This window comes from Cloeon dipterum, chromosome 4, assembly GCF_949628265.1.
Source record: "Cloeon dipterum chromosome 4, ieCloDipt1.1, whole genome shotgun sequence".
In the NCBI taxonomy this organism is placed as follows: domain Eukaryota; kingdom Metazoa; phylum Arthropoda; class Insecta; order Ephemeroptera; family Baetidae; genus Cloeon; species Cloeon dipterum.
The window spans coordinates 29,090,808-29,108,390 of NC_088789.1; the positions used below are offsets into that span (position 1 = coordinate 29,090,808).

General features: G+C 37.4%; 1 protein-coding gene across 1 annotated transcript; it reads right to left on the reverse strand.

Annotated features, from left to right (window-relative positions):
• Positions 1 to 2,223: 2,223 nt before the first annotated feature.
• LOC135943706 (histone-lysine N-methyltransferase PRDM16-like) lies at positions 2,224 to 12,228 on the reverse strand. Its single transcript, XM_065490369.1, has 9 exons — positions 12,211 to 12,228; positions 11,212 to 11,408; positions 10,943 to 10,952; positions 10,034 to 10,100; positions 7,882 to 8,083; positions 7,718 to 7,824; positions 7,103 to 7,504; positions 2,865 to 3,006; positions 2,224 to 2,365 (listed from the first exon to the last, which is right to left on the reverse strand). Exons 1-9 carry the CDS (start codon positions 12,226 to 12,228, stop codon positions 2,224 to 2,226), a joined length of 1,287 nt encoding a protein of 428 aa, XP_065346441.1.
• Between the last annotated feature and the right edge of the window lie 5,355 nt (positions 12,229 to 17,583).

Sequence of the window (17,583 nt, forward strand, 5' to 3'; positions counted from 1 at the left end):
CAAGCCGAGATATCTATAGGGAAACAAAATTAATCCGGCAAAAATCTGTGTCAAGGTGCAAAACATTCTGAAAACTGTTCCTCTTTTGAAATTTCCTGCGAAAAAAATCGTGGTATTTTGAGTAATGCTCTGATTTTGAAAACCCGCATACTGGCAGTCGTGGCCCACTAAGGCGCATCGACTGGTGCTGGAATCATCGCCCTCGGGCCCACGGGGCAACCGCCCGGCCCCGGAAACCAAAATTTGGCAATGTCCAAAGCCACGTTCTTGCAACTTAAAAATTAATTGCTTCACTCCTATATGGGTCTTACAGTAAGAAACTAATGTAGGTTGAACTCGTGCTAAAATTTTGCGTATGATGGGACAATCACCGTCCCCCCTTGCCCCCAAACCCCCGAAAAATCCACGCAAAGAGTGACACTTTCTTCTGATTTTTTTCTTTACTCTCCAATGGGCCGGATGGTGATTTCGACCATCGGACGCTTCATTCCGCACCGCCCCGCGTTGACCGGTCGGTTTTGGAGTTTTTTTGGAGGGATAATTAATTTTTCGTTTAATTTTGATCCCTATAATTTTAGGGAATAATTCCCTAAATTGTTAAATACATGGTTGTGTTATGATAGGGATGGAGACAATTGAGTAGTTTGAAAACTTTGGAGCTGATTTCCTAAAAAAAAAAAAAAATAAAAAACCAGCCTGGGACATTTTTATATTTTTCCTCGTGTTTTTATGGTATTTCAAATATTTTTTTTTAAATGTAAAAAAGTTTTATTTGAATGGTAACTAAAGGGATTGCGTTTTGTTTAATAATTAGGTTTGCCAACACGCAGGACGTTCATGCAAGGCAAAATGCAAATTTTAAACTTTTGCAGGCGTGTTCAAGCGGCGCTGTTGGACTGCTTTTTATAAAGAATTGTCTGTAGTAAGAGACAAGAGAGCGAGAAATGCGAAAAGATAAATATTTTGGCCATTCATCTCGACGCATAAATAAGATTCTTGAGTAGTTTTTTTGATAGTAATCCTATCTAAATGACAGCTGGACAATGAAAACAACGAAATAAGCTAGTGCGGGATAATATTTGAGTGAGAAAGCGAGGGGAGAGAGACGTGCACGAGCGAAAAAAGCTTTCTCCAACGTAAGAAAAATTGATTTTGCCTCTTGCACGCGCATAAAATAAAACCTGCTCTTCTCCAACACTGCTTTCAATTCGAATTCGCCAGCAGATGGAGATTTCAACTCTCCTTTTTTCCTCAGGAATTTGATTAAGATGTCTGTGTGGTGCGCAAGGGAAAATATACTCATGAAAACGCTGTTTATTTTTAAAGCAAATAATTTATTGAGTGAAATTTCTACATAAAAAACAAAGATCGAAACGATTTAAGTTAAATTTCTTTCCATTTTCACTATAATCATGCGACCGGACAATGTGACAAGTTTCCCGGACTTTGTTTTTTCCATGAACATTTTTCTGATGTTCATTTCGATGTTTCAATGAGACGAAAGTCTTTTTGCAGTCCGGACAAGGCAAATGACCAAAAATCAAATTTTATGATTTACAGAGAGATGCTGTTTCAAATTAGAGAAATTATAGAAATTTTTGGAGCAGTGAGCACAATACTTCAAGTTGGCTTTGTTGTGGGTTCTATTCAAATGTTGTTTCAAGATTTTTTCACTTTTGTAGTATGTTTTGCAGGTTTCACACTTGAAACCAAGGTGTTTGTGCTGAATCCCGCACGTCATGTGGTTTCTTTGCTTGTGGTAATTCAACTTAGATCGGTGAATGAATGATTTTTGGCACGTGTCACACTTGAACAGAGTTTTCTTGCATGATTTCAAATGTAATTGATAAAGTCCAGAACATTGCAATCGATTCTTGCACCGTGTGCAATTTATCACACTAAAGTGACCACTCTGTTTGAAATTTCCCACGGAGACACTCAATTTGCACAAAGAACAAACTTTGAAAGTGTGCGATTGCCTTTTATGTTTTCTCAGTAAACAATCAGAGGAGAAAGAATTTCCGCAAATATGGCACTCACTTGATCTTGGTATATGTTTGCTAATGATGTGCTCTTTCAAACTAAATTTAACCCTTGCTCTGTATCCACAATCATGGCAATGAAATCGCTTAGCCTCGCTTTCACTTTCGTGAGCAGAATCAAAGTGTGCATCCATTTCCATTTTTGTTTTGAAAAATGAAAGGCAACCAAAGTGAGAACATTTTACAGGAAACTCTTTGTGAACTTGGCGAACATGACTTTTGTAGCATTTTGACCCCTCGAATTCCTTTCCACAAAAGCTGCACTCGACTTTGTCACGTTGTCTTGAGATTTCATGAACAGTCTTTGTGTGCTCTTCTTTTTCCTTAAGAGTGTGGAAATAAGTAGGACAATTGCGATTTCCACATCTAATGGCTTCTTTGTGCATTTTCTTCATATGTCTTGACAAATCATAAGAATAGTTAAATCTTTTCCCGCAGTAGATGCATTTCCATCGGTTCGGCTGCGTTTCATCTTCAACTATTCGTCTCTCTTCTCCGTCAACACTCACCTGCAATTCAATTTTCTCCAACTGCACCCAACACTGCTCTGATTTACCCTCTGAAAATACGTTGATATTAAAACCAATTTAAAAATTCAAGAATTTTTTTTTTACCAAAATAGTTTTTCCGCAGCTCTTTTGCTGCATCGTCCAAATCCAAATTCCACCAAACTAAAGCTTCATCCGCCATTTCGTCGAGTTTCCATTGAAACCTTGGGGAAAATTCCTAAAATGAATTAAATGAATTCCTTTTATAACTCACTCGGCGTGCCAGAGGCAAAAGTAGCAAATCAGGTCATCGTCCTCGATTTCCTCGGCCAACTCGTGTCCGCAGACGTTGAGAAACCAAGTCTGCAGTTTCTCCTTGTCAACGTGGACAACGAGGACAGCGCCGTCCGCCACCGGACGCTCGCAGATCAAGCACAGTGCCTTTTGTAACGACATTTCAGTAGGACCACCTGAACCTGAATGAAAGATGGAAGGTTGCAGGTGAAAGAGGGCGATCAAAGCGCCCCTCAAATGGAAAGGTATAAAACTTCTAGTTTGCGCGCTTTAGTTCAAAACAGTGACCGTTTTATTAAATATTTTTTGTTTCTTCATTAATAAAAATTAAATATAATGTTTATTAACTTTTTTCTAGAATAAGTCAATAAAAAACAAGCCGAGTTCATATATATTTTTTTAAATTCAGCCCAGTGAATTAATTTGTTTCTCAAAATTTATGGTTGAGTGAACTTTTCCCGGCGACCGCTATCCTCGATTATAAGTCTGCGAGTGAAACGTCTCTTCACAATGCCCGACACCCTTGCAAGCCGACGGAAGCGGCGAGAAGCGCGGCGCACATTCTGCCCCAGAGATATTTTTATTAGCTTTTTCTCTCCAGTTCTCTCAGTGGCAATATACAAAATCTGGCTTCTTTTACTTGTGAGAAAGTCTGGCAAAAGTTGTGGGCTCAAAAAAAAGTAGTAGAGTTTTCCAAAATGATTTCTCAATCATATATGCATCGTTCGTTACTGCAAACCTGATGCGAGAAATAAAAATTATTAAAATTCGGATGGCAGGCCGCGCAGGCTGCAGCGAGCCTCCTTTATTGTAAGCACACGCAATCAAGCGGTGATAAATCATCAGCCACTCTCTTCGGCTCGTATTTCAATGTGGCCAAAAAAGCTCCGGATTTTAGAATATTCATAGAAAAAATTAAGATAATATCTTTCGACGACTTGATAGTCGATACATCTCCTTTCCCAGCGAGCAATAAATAAAACTGCCCTCTTGGGCAGAGCTGCTATTGTAAAAAACACAGTGGCTAATTTCTCATTAAAAATAAAAATTAAATTAAAATTACTACTCCATTACTCTCTGTTTATTTATATGAAGCTCGTAAAACCCTGCTCAGGAACAATAATAATTGCTGATTATTTGAATGGACATTAATTATGATATTTTTACTTGAATCTTAAAAATGCTGTGCTCTGCATTTCCTGCCATTAGGAGGATGACACACTGTTCTAAAAAAATCTAAAATATACTTTATGCTTAGAATTTGGTCCTATAGAATTTGAAGTAAAAATATTTGTTAAGGCATCACAATTTCCAGGTTGTCTAGCAAAAAATATATTTGTGCTTAAGTAGCACCCCAAAATTATGCAAGATTATAATTCTATCCTCTAAGCTCCGTGAACCTTTCGCTCTATTGATTTCTTTGTTTCACTCATACAATTTTATTTAGTGTGTGTTTAAAAATTATATTTTAAAGGTAGAAAAAGTAATGCCTCCTACACTCTTTTTCTTTAGTAAATCGAGAGCCTAGTGACTCGCTGCTGGTTGTCCCTGTACGCATTAAAATAAAGCCATCTGTTTGCTTCCATGAACCGAGGTCTTTTATTGAAACGCCAGAAAAAAGCGTAGAGAAACCAACATGTGGCCTGTGCACCTCCCAGTCCGTTGGAGCTATTTGAGAATTTTCGAGTCACCAAATCAATCAATCACCTTTTGGCATCTCTGACACTAAAAAGCCAGTTTTATAGATTCCCAAATTGCTCAAATATCTCCCACTGCTTTGAAATTCCTGAAAATGCCTTTAACAATGCGACCCAACTGGCTGCGGCTCTAACAATGACGAGGAATAACAGACATTAAAAATTTAAATAACGCAGCTGCTGTTTGCTCTTGTTGTTTGTTTGTGGGAAGTTTTTAAAAACAAAAACAGTGGAAACGCGGATTTCATTTGATTCACGGGATGAAGGAGTATTTAAGTTGGTCGTCGGCGGGGTTGATGGTTTATTAATTTATTAACGAGGATATTCACCAAGTTGTTTTGTAATGGAAGATTTTTATAACAGATGAATGCTGCCATATCGTTTGATGCCAATATATGTCCTTGTAAAGAAAATTGCTTGAAAACCTTATAAATTTAATGTGGTATAGCCGCGATTGCTATTGGCTCTGTTAGTCGCTTTTGCGGTAGACTATATTTTAATTGAAGTTCAAATATTTATCAACATTTTGGAGTTTGCGATCTCCACCTTTAATATTCTCTTGTCTGATACAATAATTTTAATGTCAATTTCCCCTCTTACCATTGCGTTAGCTCTATTTGAAATTCCAATTTTTCATTTTATTAAAATTCCAAGAAAAGCCTATTTGAACCATTTTCTCTCTTATTTCTGTTTACACGGCGAGTTTGGCAAGCTTCTTGCGTGTCGGTACGTCGGCAGAGCGGATTCGCAAGCTCGGCTTCTTATCTGGAGCGTCAACAGCTGCGAAGTTTGTTGTTGCCGAGGCAGAAAGCCGCGGCCGCCGGTCAATTCGGGCTGCACAGCCGGCCACTCAGCGTGAAGACCACGTTCTGGCTCTCTGTCTCGCAATTTGGACGCGAACAAACTTCGTCAGCCCATTCGTCTGCATTATCTTGGCGTCGGCCGCGGTTGCACCACACACGTAAATTTCGTCGCAATTGGATTTACGACTTTATATCGAGTTTAGAACTTTACTGTTAATCCGGCTAAAAATATGTGGCTACGCTAGCAATGAGCCACAAAAAACAGGGAATTATTAAAATAAACTCAAATTCGAGTCTGCTTCAAGACACATTTGTATCATAAAATTGTATTAAAAAATGAAACAAAATTTTGAATGTGTCAAATCTGGCAAGACAGCGCCTTTTCATAATTGCAATAATCAAATTTTTAACCAGCGGTAGTGCCTCTTTGACAGAAAACTGATTTTCAGCCTGTGTTTGCTGAGTTAAAAAAATTATATATTTTCATTGTAGGCCTCGCTTAAAAATCAACGAGATTGTAGCATTGCGATCGATTGTTCTCGTCAAAAAGAGTCTACAAAAGCGAAATAGGCAGGTGTCATAAATATTTTCCCATGCAAGCGAATATTGATTTCGGCTCATGCACGCGCATATTAGAAAACCCGCTCTCCCCGCCTAATCAAGAATTGATTTCGACTTAAATTTTGCGTTTATTTTCTGGATCAGCTTTTGAGAATTAGATAACAGATAACTTCTTTTATCTCTGGGATTCAATTCATAAGTCTTCGTGAGGTGAAAAATGCTCAAGAAAAAGTTGTATTTTAAACCAATAAATTTATTGAGATTTTTTTATACATGAATTACAAGAAGCGAAATTATTATTTGTTAAATTTATCTTTCCAATTTCATCTAAATCAGGCAATCGGCAGTAATGAGATGTGCTAGCGAAACAGTCTCACAATAATGAAATTTATAAATCTGTTAAAATAGGATTAGGATATTTTATTGAAAACGGTGTTTTCGAAATTTGCTCAGAATGATTTATACGTGACATTTTTTGAACCTTATATTATCGCGTTCGTACAAAAATAGCAAAAGAGAAAGCATTTACTGACGGACAGACGTTTCTCCGTGAATTAGAAGCAAATGTTCTCGCACGAAACGTGAGTACATCGATTTTCCACAAATGTGACAAATTTCCCGGACTGTGCTTTTTCCGTGGATCGTTTTTTGATGTTTATTTCGATATACGAATGAGACGAAAGTCTTGTTGCAGTCCGGACACGGAAAATGGCCAACAATCAAATTATGCTTTGAAGCGAGATGACGTTTCAAAGCAGAGAAATCATAGAAACTTTTGGGGCAGTGAGCGCAAAACTTAAAATTGGCTTTGTTGTGGATTTTATATAAATGTTCTTTCAATATTTTAACACTTTTGTAGTAGCTTTTGCAGGGTTCACACTTGAAACCAAGCTCTTCGTACTGGATCCCGCGCGTCATGTGGTTTCTTTTCGTGTGATAATTCAACAATGATCTATTCATGAATGTTTTTTGGCACTTGTCACACTTGAACAGAGTTTTCTTGCATGATTTCAAATGTAACTTATAGAGTCCCGAACATTGGAATTTGTTTTTGCAGCGAAGGCAATTTTTCACACTAAAGTGATAACTCTGATTGAAATTCTTCACGGAGACACTCAATTTGCACCATGAACAAACTTTGAAAGTGTGCGATTGCCTTTTATGTTTTCTCAATAAACACTCAGAGGAGAAAGAATTTCCGCAAATGAGGCACTCACTTGAGGTTGGTATGTGTTTTCTAATGATGTGCTCTTTCAAATCAGATTTAAACCTTGCTCTGTGGCCACAGTCATTGCATTGAAATCTCTTTGCCATGTGTTCGCGTTTGTGCGCAGATTCAAAGTGTGTTTCCATTTCAATTTGTGTTTTGAAGTAGGAAAGGCATCCAATCCGAGAGCATTTTACTGGAAAATCTTTGTGAACTGTGCGAATATGCTTTTTGAGGTTTTTCGGTCCCTCGAATTTCTTTCCACAAAAGCTGCACTCGACTTTTTCTCGCTGTCTTGAGCGTTCGTGAACAGTCTTTGTGTGCTCTTCTTTTTCTTCAAGAGTTTGGAAATAAGTAGCGCATTTGTGCTTTTCACATCTAATGGCTTTCTTGTGCATTTTCTTCATATGTCCTGACAAATGATGAGTGTATTTAAATCTTTTCCCGCAGTAGATGCATTTCCATCGCCGCGGCCGTATTTTAGCATCAACAATTCGTCTCTCTTCGCTGCTGTCCCTTTGCGGCAATTCAATTTTCTCTAACTGCACCCAACACTGCTCTAATTTGCCCTCTGAAAATGCATAAATAATAAACGAATTTAATAAATTTCAAAGTTCATTTTCACCGAAATAGTTCCTCCGCAGCTCCTTTGCCGCATCGTCCAAATATTCTGAATTCCTGAGCCACCAAACCAAAGACTCGTCCACCATCTCGTCGAATTTCCATTGAAATCTGTATTAAAATACCTAAAATCGAAACGAGAAATTCATAATTTTTCTTATAACTCACTCGGCGTGGCAGAGGCAAAAGTAGCAAATTTTGTCCTCGTCCTCGATTTCCTCATACAACTCGTGTCCACAGATGTTGAGAAACCAATCCCCTAGTTTTTCCTTGTCCACGTGGACAGCGAGGACAGCGCCGTCCGCCACCGGACGCTCGCAGATCAAGCACAGTGCCTTTTGGAACGACATTTCTGACAGACCACCTGAACCTGAATGGAAGATTGAAGGTTGCAGGTGAAAGAGGGCGATCGAAGCGCCCCTCAAAGGGAAAGGTATAAAACTTCTAGTTTGCGTGCTTTAGTTCAAACCAGTGACCGTTACATTAAATATATTTATTCTTCATTAATAACAATTAAATATACTTATATTAACTCTTTCCAGAAAAAAATTAACAAAGAACAAGCTGAGTTCATTATTTTTTCAGCTGTGTGAGTTAGTTTATATTTCAAAATTTATTGTTGAGTTAACTCTTTTCCGGCGGCCGCTCTACTCGGTTTTTAGTCTGCGAGCGAAACGTGTGCAATGACGAAAGTGCGCTCTACACTCTACGCCCCTGCAAGCTGATGGAAGCGGCAATAAGCGCGGCGCACAGCCTGCCCCAGAGATATTTTAATTAGCTTCTGCAGGCACTCTCCAGTTCTCTTATCAGGAATATATACAAAATCAAGCGTCTTTTACTTGTGAGAGTCTAGCAAAAGTTTTGGCCTCAAAATAATATCTCCCTCTCCACGCGATTGCATTTATGTTTTGAATAAAATCCTTGAAAAATAATTTTCTGAGCTTTCCAAAACGATCTCTCAAATATATATCCATCGATCGCTACTGCAAACCTGCTGCAAGAAATAAAAATTTTTAAAAGTTGGATGGCAGGCCGCGCAGGCTGCAGCGAGCCTCCTTTAAGGTAAACAACACGCAACCAAGCGGTGATAAATCATCAGATACTCTCTTCGGCTCGTAATTCAATGTGGCCAGAAATGCTCTCTCCTTTCCCAGGGAGCCATAATAAAATTGCCCTCTTGGGCAGAGCTGTTCTGGTCAAAGACGCAGTGCGTTAATTGCTTCTAAAAAAGATATGTTTAAATTAAACCACTCCATTACTATAAAACTGTTTATTTATTTGAAGGTCGTAAAACCCTGCTCTGGAACAATAATTCTGATTATTTGAATAGACATTAACTGTGATATATTTACTTGAATCTCAAAAATGCAGTGCTCTGCATTTCCTGTCACTAGGAGAATACCATTTAAAAAATCTAGAATGTTGAGAATTTGGTCCCTATAGATTTCGAATTAAAATTTTGTTAAAGCATCAAAATTTGCAGTGGTCTAGTAAAAAAATAAATATTTGTGATGAAGCAGCACCACAAAATTATGCAAGCAAACAATTCTATCCTCTAAGCTCCGTGAACCTTTCGCTCTTTTTATTTGTTTGTTCCATTATTACACGATTGTTTAGTTGTTTGCGTTAAAAAATGCAAGTTTAAAAGTAGAAAAATTAAGCCTCATCCCCATCCCTACTACACTCTTTTGCTTTAGTAAACCGAGAGTCTTGTGACTCGCTGGTTGTCCCGATGTGAATTTAAATAAAGCCATCTCTTTGCTTCCATGAACCGAGGTCTTTTATTGAATCGCCAGAGGAAAGCGTACGGAAACCAGCAAGTTGCGGGTCGGCGCCGGTGCTTCTCCCAGGCCGTTGAGCTATTTGAGCATTTTCTAGTCACCAAAATAATCAATCACCTTTTGGCATCTCTGACATTATAAAGCCAGTATATATTTCCGCATTGCTCAAATATCTCCCACTGCTTGGAAATTCCTGAGAATTCCTTTAACAATGCGAGCCAACAACGGGCTGTTTCTAACAATGAAGAGTTTGAAAAAATTTGAAAAAATATCTGGTTCTACTCTTTTCGTATTTTTAACCGGCAGCTAAAAGTAAACCATGTAGAGGAGAAAAATCATTTTGAATTCTAGCAGAATTACCCAAACAGAACTGTTTTTGTTTCTTAATAAGATGCTGTTGTTACTGTTCTCGAATAAAAACAATGGAAAATCGAATTTTATTTGATTCGTGGGACGTAGGAGTAATTGAGATTGTCGTCGGTGTTGATCCAGCGACTGTAGGCGTCAACGTCGGTGCCGATGGCCGGGTGTTGCAGTACTTGCCGCCGTCGATGTTGTTGCGGCCACGGTCTCGCTGACGATGCCGCGCGCGTACAAAACGACCAGCTAAAGTAATTTTCCGTCAATTTCCTCCGAACCATGTTGTATTAACTTTATCCAAAATCTAGTTTAGTAAATTTCCAAGAAACCCTTTATTTGCGCTATTTTCTCTGTTTCTGTTGGCGCGGCGTTGCTTCTTGCGTGTCTGCAGAGTGGAATTTCCGGGTCAGATATTTATAAAATCGGACAGCAGGACAAAATTAAGACGGGGAAATAGGCACGTGCGAGGTCAAATAATTTAAATAAAGTATTCACGGGCACTGAAGGGAGAGAGAGAGAGATGTGACAAGTGCAAAAATAGTTATTTTCCTTCGCATGACAAATTGATTTCGCCTTTTGAACGCGCATAAAAGGAAACCTGCTCCTCTCCGGTACTGCTTTCATTCCAAATTCGTGTTTGCCAGCAAAAGGAGATAACTTCTCCTTTTTTCCTCAGGAATTTGATTCAGACATCTGTGTGGTGTGTCAGGTGAAAAATACAAATGAAAACGCTGTTTATTTTTAAAGCAAGAAATGTATTGCGTGAAATTTCTACATAAAAAACAAAGACTGAAACGATTTTTATTAAATTTCTTTCCATTTTCACTGAAATCATGCAACCGGCAATAATGATGTGCTTGGCGGAACAGTCTCACAATAATGAAATTTATACATCTGATGAAATAGGCTGAGGCTTTTACGATTAGCGCGTTTTTTCAAATATGTAACCTTATATTATCGCATTTCTACAAAAAATATGGCAAAAGAGAAAGCAATTACTGACGGACTGACGTTGCACCGTGAATAAACAGTAAATGTTTTCGCATGCAACGAGAGCACACCGTTTTTCCACAAACATCACAGCTTACCCGGTATTTGCTTTTTGCGTGAACCTGTTAATGATGTTTATTTCGAGATTCAAATGAGGTGAGTCTTTTTGCAGTCCGGACAAGGCAAATGGCCCACAATCGAATTATGCTTTACAGCGAGATGACGTTTCAAATTAAAGAAATCATAGAAACTTTTGGAGCAGTGAGCGCAAAACTTCAAGTTGAATTTGTTGTGGATTCTATATAAATGATCAAATATTTTTTCACTTTTGTAGTAGCTTTTGCAGGGTTCACACTTGAAACCAAACTATTTGTGCTGAATCCCAAGCGTAATGTGTTTTCTTTTCGTGTGGTAATTCAACTTGGATCTTTTGATGAATGTTTTCTGGCACTTGTCACACCTGAACTGAGTTTTCTTGCATGATTTCAAATGTGACTGATAGAGTCCAGAACATTGGAATTTGTTTTTGCAGCGAAGGCAATTTTTCACACTTAAGTGGAAACTCTGATTGAATTTAATCAGGGCAACTCTCAATTTGCACAATGAACATATTTTGAAAGTGTGCAAACGCCTTATATGAGATCTCAATAAATACTCAGAGGAGAAAGATTGTCCGCAAATGTGGCACTGACTTGATCTTGGTATATGTTTGCTAATGATGTGCTCTTTCAATTTATATTTAAACCTTGCTCCATAGCCACATTCATTGCATTGAAATCTCTTGGCCTCATTTTCCCTTTTGTGAGCAGATTCATAGTGTGCTTTCATTTCAATTTGTGTTTTGAAGTATGAAAGGCAACCAAAGTGAGAACATTTTATATGAAACTCTTTGTGAACGTGGCGAACATGTTGCTTGTAGTTTTGTGATCCCTCGAATTCCTTTCCACAAAAGCTGCACTCATTTTGTCACGTTGTCTTGAGATTTCATGAACAGTCTTTGTGTGCTCTTCTTTTTCTTCAAGAGTGTGGAAATAAGTGGGACATTTGTTATATCCACATCTGATTGCTTCCTTGTGCATTTTCTTCATATGTCTTGACAAATCATAAGAATATTTAAATCTTTTCCCGCAGTAGATGCATTTCCATCGGCTCGGCCGTATTTCATCTCCATCAGTTCGTCTCTCTTCTCCGTCAACACTCTCCTGCAATTCAATTTTCTCCAACTGCACCCAACACTGCTCAGATTTACCTTCTAAAAATACATTGATAATAAAACCAATTTAAAAATCCCGGAATTTGTTTTTTTACCAAAATAGTTTTTCCGCAGCTCTCTTGCTGCATCGTCCAAATTTAAATTCCACCAAACCAAATCCTCGTCCGACATCTCGTTGAATTTCCATTGAAATCTTTATGAAAATACCCAAAATAGAAACGAGAAATTCCTAAATTCCTTATAACTCACTCTGCGTGCCAGAGGCAGAAGTAGCAAATCAGGTCGTGATCCTCGATTTCCTCGGCCAAATCGTGTCCGCAGACATTGAGAAACCAATTTTTAAGTTTCTCTTTGTCCACGTGGACAGCGAGGACCGCGCCGTCCGCCACCGGATGCTCGCAGATCAAGCACAGCGCCTTTTGGAACGACATTTTGACAGACCACCTGAATCTGAGTGAAGTAAGATAGAAAGAAGGTTGCAGGTTGCTAGCGGATCGAAGCGCCCCCCAAAGAGGGAAGGATAAAGTAATTCCACTTGGCGTGGCTTAGTTCAAACCAGTGACCGTTTTAGTAAATAATATTATTTGTAACTTTCCTTTTTTCTACCAAAAAGCAAAAAGAACAATCCGAGTTCAATTTTTTTTAAATTTATGGTCTTTTTTTCTGCGGCCGCTTTCCTTGATTATTTTACTCTGCAAGCGAAATGTGTGACAACGCTCGACACCCTTGCAGCGGCGAGAAGCGCGGCGTACAGCCAGTCCCACAATGATTTATTTGTTTCTGGATGCACTCTCGCATTCACAAACAGAAATAATTATTTTGTGACGGTTTCTGCATATTTTGATACGGTTTATTAGACACTTGAAAATTATTAGGATCCCAATTTTTGCAATTTGGCTTGACAATTTTTCCAATTCACTCAAAGTGCAAACCATAAGAGAAATTGATTTCGCTTCCTGCACGCGCATAATAGAAAACCTTCTCTCCCACAGAATAGCGTTCGACTCAAATTCTACTTTTGAAAGTGAAATTCCCTCGCATTTTGTCATATTTGTTTATTTTTCATCCAAGTCAATAAACAAATTAAATGCATGGATCAGGATATACTCAAATGAAAAAAGGCTCTGGGATTGAGTTTTTAGATGTCTTTGTGTGAGATGAAAAATACACATGAATAAGATGTTTTTTAACTGTGAAATTAATTGATTGATATTTTTGTTGTTGTGAAAAATGTTTAAAAATGTAGACTGTTAACAAAATATCGAGAGAAAATTACTGACGGACTCACACTTCACTGTGAAATGGCAGTAAATGTTTTCGCATGAAATGTGAGTACATCGTTTTCAAAACATGTCACAGCATTATATATTTCGCGAAATTTCAATGAGCTGAATGATGCCTAACGAGTGGCCCGAGTGGCCGCAAAGGAGCATGGGCCCAATGTGGCCATCTTTTCGCCTCCACGCACCGAGGTCTTTTAATTGAAACGCCAGATATTTTAGAATATTATTAATGTCTTGTTGACTGCTGAATTGTGTTTTTAGTGTGGAATCAAACTCCCCCATTAAAATTGAACTTTATTTAAAATGAAAATTTATCGTGTTTGCTTACTAAAAATATAGTAATATTTTAAATTCGGACACAATTTTTATTAAAAAAATAAAACATTATTTGTTATTAAATATGTGCGATTGAAATAAAAACAAGGACTGCTTTTTGCAATTGGACTAGTGAATTTTATTTTTTGCTTATCACATATTCATTTAAAACACTCAGTTAATTTCTCTGATAAGAACATCGATCGTTGTCAAAGCCATACGAAAAATCAAAATATATATGTGTTCACAATCAGCAAAATTTGTCCAATTAAAAATTTAACAAATTTTGGTTGAGAGAACAAGAATAGACATGAAATAAAAAAAGGCGATAGTCAACAACAAACAAATCAAACAAAAAATTAACAAATACAAAATAGAACAAGCTCGCGTAAACACAGGATGTCTGGGATAAATATTGGTGCTGTCTGTTGCAGCTCTTCTGTCTATGCCATAGTTTTCCTATTGCCGTGAAAAATACGAAAAATACATTAAAAAGAGTCACAATAAAAAAGAAAACAAACTCACCAAAGTTGTTGAATTTCCATTGGTGTTTGTCTGTTTCCTTGTGTGTTCTTGTCTTTAGGCTCACTGTAAGAGTTTCCGCGCGCTGTCTGTTGATCGTATAAAAAAGAAATTAAACAACGTAAGCCCAATTTTAGTCGAGTGAATTTCTATCCACACCTATTGTGTTGATTCATGTCTTTTTGCTCGAATTTTCCGCTGTTGTTCCAACCTGAAAAATATGTAAAAATATTCAAACTGATGATCCATTAAGAAGCTCGGTAGGAATTGAGTTGGTTTTTCAGAAAAAGAGAGTTGTACAACAAAAGTGTTGTAAAACGTAAAAATAATAATTTTTTAAATCAGTCAATCAAATTTTTTACCATTATATATAAATTTTCAATTTATTATATAATTTTTTCAATTTTTAATTTCAAAACAACAAAAAAATTTAAATGTCGTTTTAAATTGCTATAATTTCGATACTTTCATAGCATTTAGATTTATATTTGATTAAATAGATTGAATAAAAAACAATCAACGATTGAATACTTTTGAATTAAAGGGGATCAATACTCACGTTATACAGTTATTGTAGTCTTTTTAAAATCAATAAAAGCGGCGTAGCTTTGATGCCACCATGTCCAGCGGCAAAAAAGGAAGATCGTCTGTCGCTTCATCGTATGGCTCGAAAAACTAGTATAGCTGCGAGTGCTGCTTGACGTAAACTGTGGGCTCAGTCAGACGCTCTTGCGGTGGTCCAAATGGAAATGGAAAGATCAAATAAATATCAACATTCGGAGTTTGTTCTCTTCATAATGTATAAACGGGGGAATATAATATATATTATGCTGAAATTTTATTTACAAGTTTGTGTTGTTTCAACAAAACCGCAGTTGCTGAATTTTTATTTACCAACAAAAAATAAATTTCGTTAATTTGCTCCAAAATCCTTAAATTTTTCTTTTAAATCGATCATCGAAAAAAGTTTCAATTATATTCTCTTTTGTTTATTCCTATACATAATTTTTCTGTTGGTGAAAACAATTGCGAGAAAGTGGTTTGAATGCTACTCACCACAAAAGAGAGTGACTCTAGTTTGCCTCAGATGTGAAACAGATTCATCGAAATTTCCAATTTCCGTGTCTTTATTGAACAATGGTTTTGTCAAATAAAATATTAAACACTGCCTTTCTTAACTGTTTGACGCGATGAAGCGAAGTATTTCGGTCCATTTCTGAATTGCTTCTCGCGAGAAACACGACACGTTGTTTTGGTTACCCTGATGGCACCTGGCATCAAATTCAACTTAAATTTTGCCTCTTGCACGCGCATAAAAGAAAATCATCTGCTCTCTCCCGGAATTTTTTACTCGAATTCTGTGTATTAATTTGGGGATTGCCTTTTCAGAATGAGATACGCACCCCTTAATTTCTCTGCGATTTTTAATTCAGACGCCTTCGCGTGTGGGGTCAAAATTACGAAAAGGAAAAAGATGAAAAGTTTTAAATCAAGAAATTTATTGAGAAAATTTTTATATGAAAAACACCGAAGAACATGACTGTTAACTGAGATATGGAAACGATTTTTATTGAATTTCATCAAAATCATTCAACTAGCAGTGATGATGTTTTTACAATAAGCAAAACAGTCTGATAATAAAGAAACACATAATATACACATGGTAAAATAGGATTAGGCTCACGATTAGCGTGTTTATTCCTATTGGGACATTGCACGACGAAAATTTGCTCAGAATGGATTAAAAATGACAAATATTTAACCTCATATTATTGCGTTTTAACAAAAATTGCAAAAAGAGAAAGAAATTACCGACGGACTGACGTTTCTCCGTGAATTAGAAGCAAATGTTTTCGCATGCAACGTGAATACATCAATTTTCCACAAATGTGACAAGCTTCCCGGACTTTGCTTTTTCCGTGGACCTCTTTTTGATGTTTGTTTCGACATTGCAATGAGACGAAAGTCTTGTTGCAGTCCGGACACGGCAAATGGCCCACAATCAAATTATGCCTTACAGAGAGATGGCGTTTCAAATTAAAGAAATAATAGAAACTCTTGGAGCAGTGAGCACAGTACTTCAAGTTCGATTTGTTGTGGAATCTATTCAAATGTTGTTTCAAAAATTTTTCACATTTGTAGTACTTCTTGCAGGGTTCACACTTGAAAACGAACTGTTTGTGCTGAATCCCACGCGTAATGTGTTTTCTTTTCGTGTGGTAATTCAACAAAGATCGGTTAATGAATGTTTTTTGGCACTTTTCACACTTGAACAGAGTTTCCTTGCAGGATTTCAAATGTGTCTGATAGAGTCCTGAACATTGGAATTTATCCTTGCAGCGAGAGCAATTTTTTACTTTTAAGTGGCATCTTTGGAAATTCCCCACGGATACACTCAATTTGCACAAAGAACAAACTTTGAAAATGTGCGAACGCCTAATATGAAATCTTAATAAACACTCAGAGGAGAAAGAGTTTCCGCAAATGTGGCACTGACTTGATGTTGGTATATGTATGTTAATGATGTGCTCTTTCAAACTAAATTTAACCCTTGCTCTGTATCCACAATCATGGCAATGAAATCGCTTAGCCTCGTTTTCACTTTTGTGAGCAGAATCAAAGTGTGTTTTCATTTCCATTTTTGTTTTGAAGTATGAAAGGCAACCAAAGTGAGAACATTTTACATGAAACTCTTTGTGAACTTTGCGAATATGTTGCTTGTAGCTTTTTGATCCCTCGAATTCCTTCCCACAAAAGCTGCACTCGACTTTTTCTCGCTGTCTTGAGCTTTCGTGAACAGTCTTTGTGTGCTCTTCTTTTTCTTCAAGAGTGTGGAAATAGGTAGCACATCTGTGATTTCCACATCTGATAGCTTCTTTGTGCATTTTCTTCGAATGTCCTGACAAATCGTAAGAATGTTTAAATCTTTTCCCGCAGTAGATGCATTTCCATCGGCTCAGCCGTATTTCAGCTTCATCATTTCTTCTCTCTTCGCTGCTTTCACTTTGCGGCAAATCTTTTTTCTCCAACTGCACCCAACACTGCTCTAATTTGCCCTCTGAAAGTGCATAAAATTATTAAAATTTAAAAACTCCAGAGTTTGATATATATTTACCAAAATAGTTTTTCCGCAGCTCTTTTGCTGCATCGTCCAAATCCAAATTCCACCAAACCAAATTCTCGTCCGCTATCTCTTCAAGTTTCCATTGAAATCTATTTTTTGGAAATTCCTTTTTTTAAAAAGAGATTCCTTGAATACCTTTTTAGAACTCACTCAGCGTGCCAAAGGCAAAAATAGCAAATCAGGTCGTGGTCCTCGATATCTTCGGCCAACTCGTGTCCGCAAACGTTGAGGAACCAAGTCTGCAGTTTCTTTTTGTCCACGTTGACAGCGAGGACAGCGCCG

Excerpts from the sequence above, each read along its gene's own strand:
- LOC135943706 (XM_065490369.1), bottom strand. Across the intron at positions 7,505-7,717 it reads GCTGCGGAGGAACTATTTCG|GACATATGAAGAAAATGCAC; the intron begins GTGAAAATGAAC and ends ATCATTTGTCAG. Across the intron at positions 3,007-7,102 it reads AAAACACATACCAACCTCAA|GTTCAGGTGGTCCTACTGAA; the intron begins GTGAGTGCCTCA and ends TCTTTCATTCAG.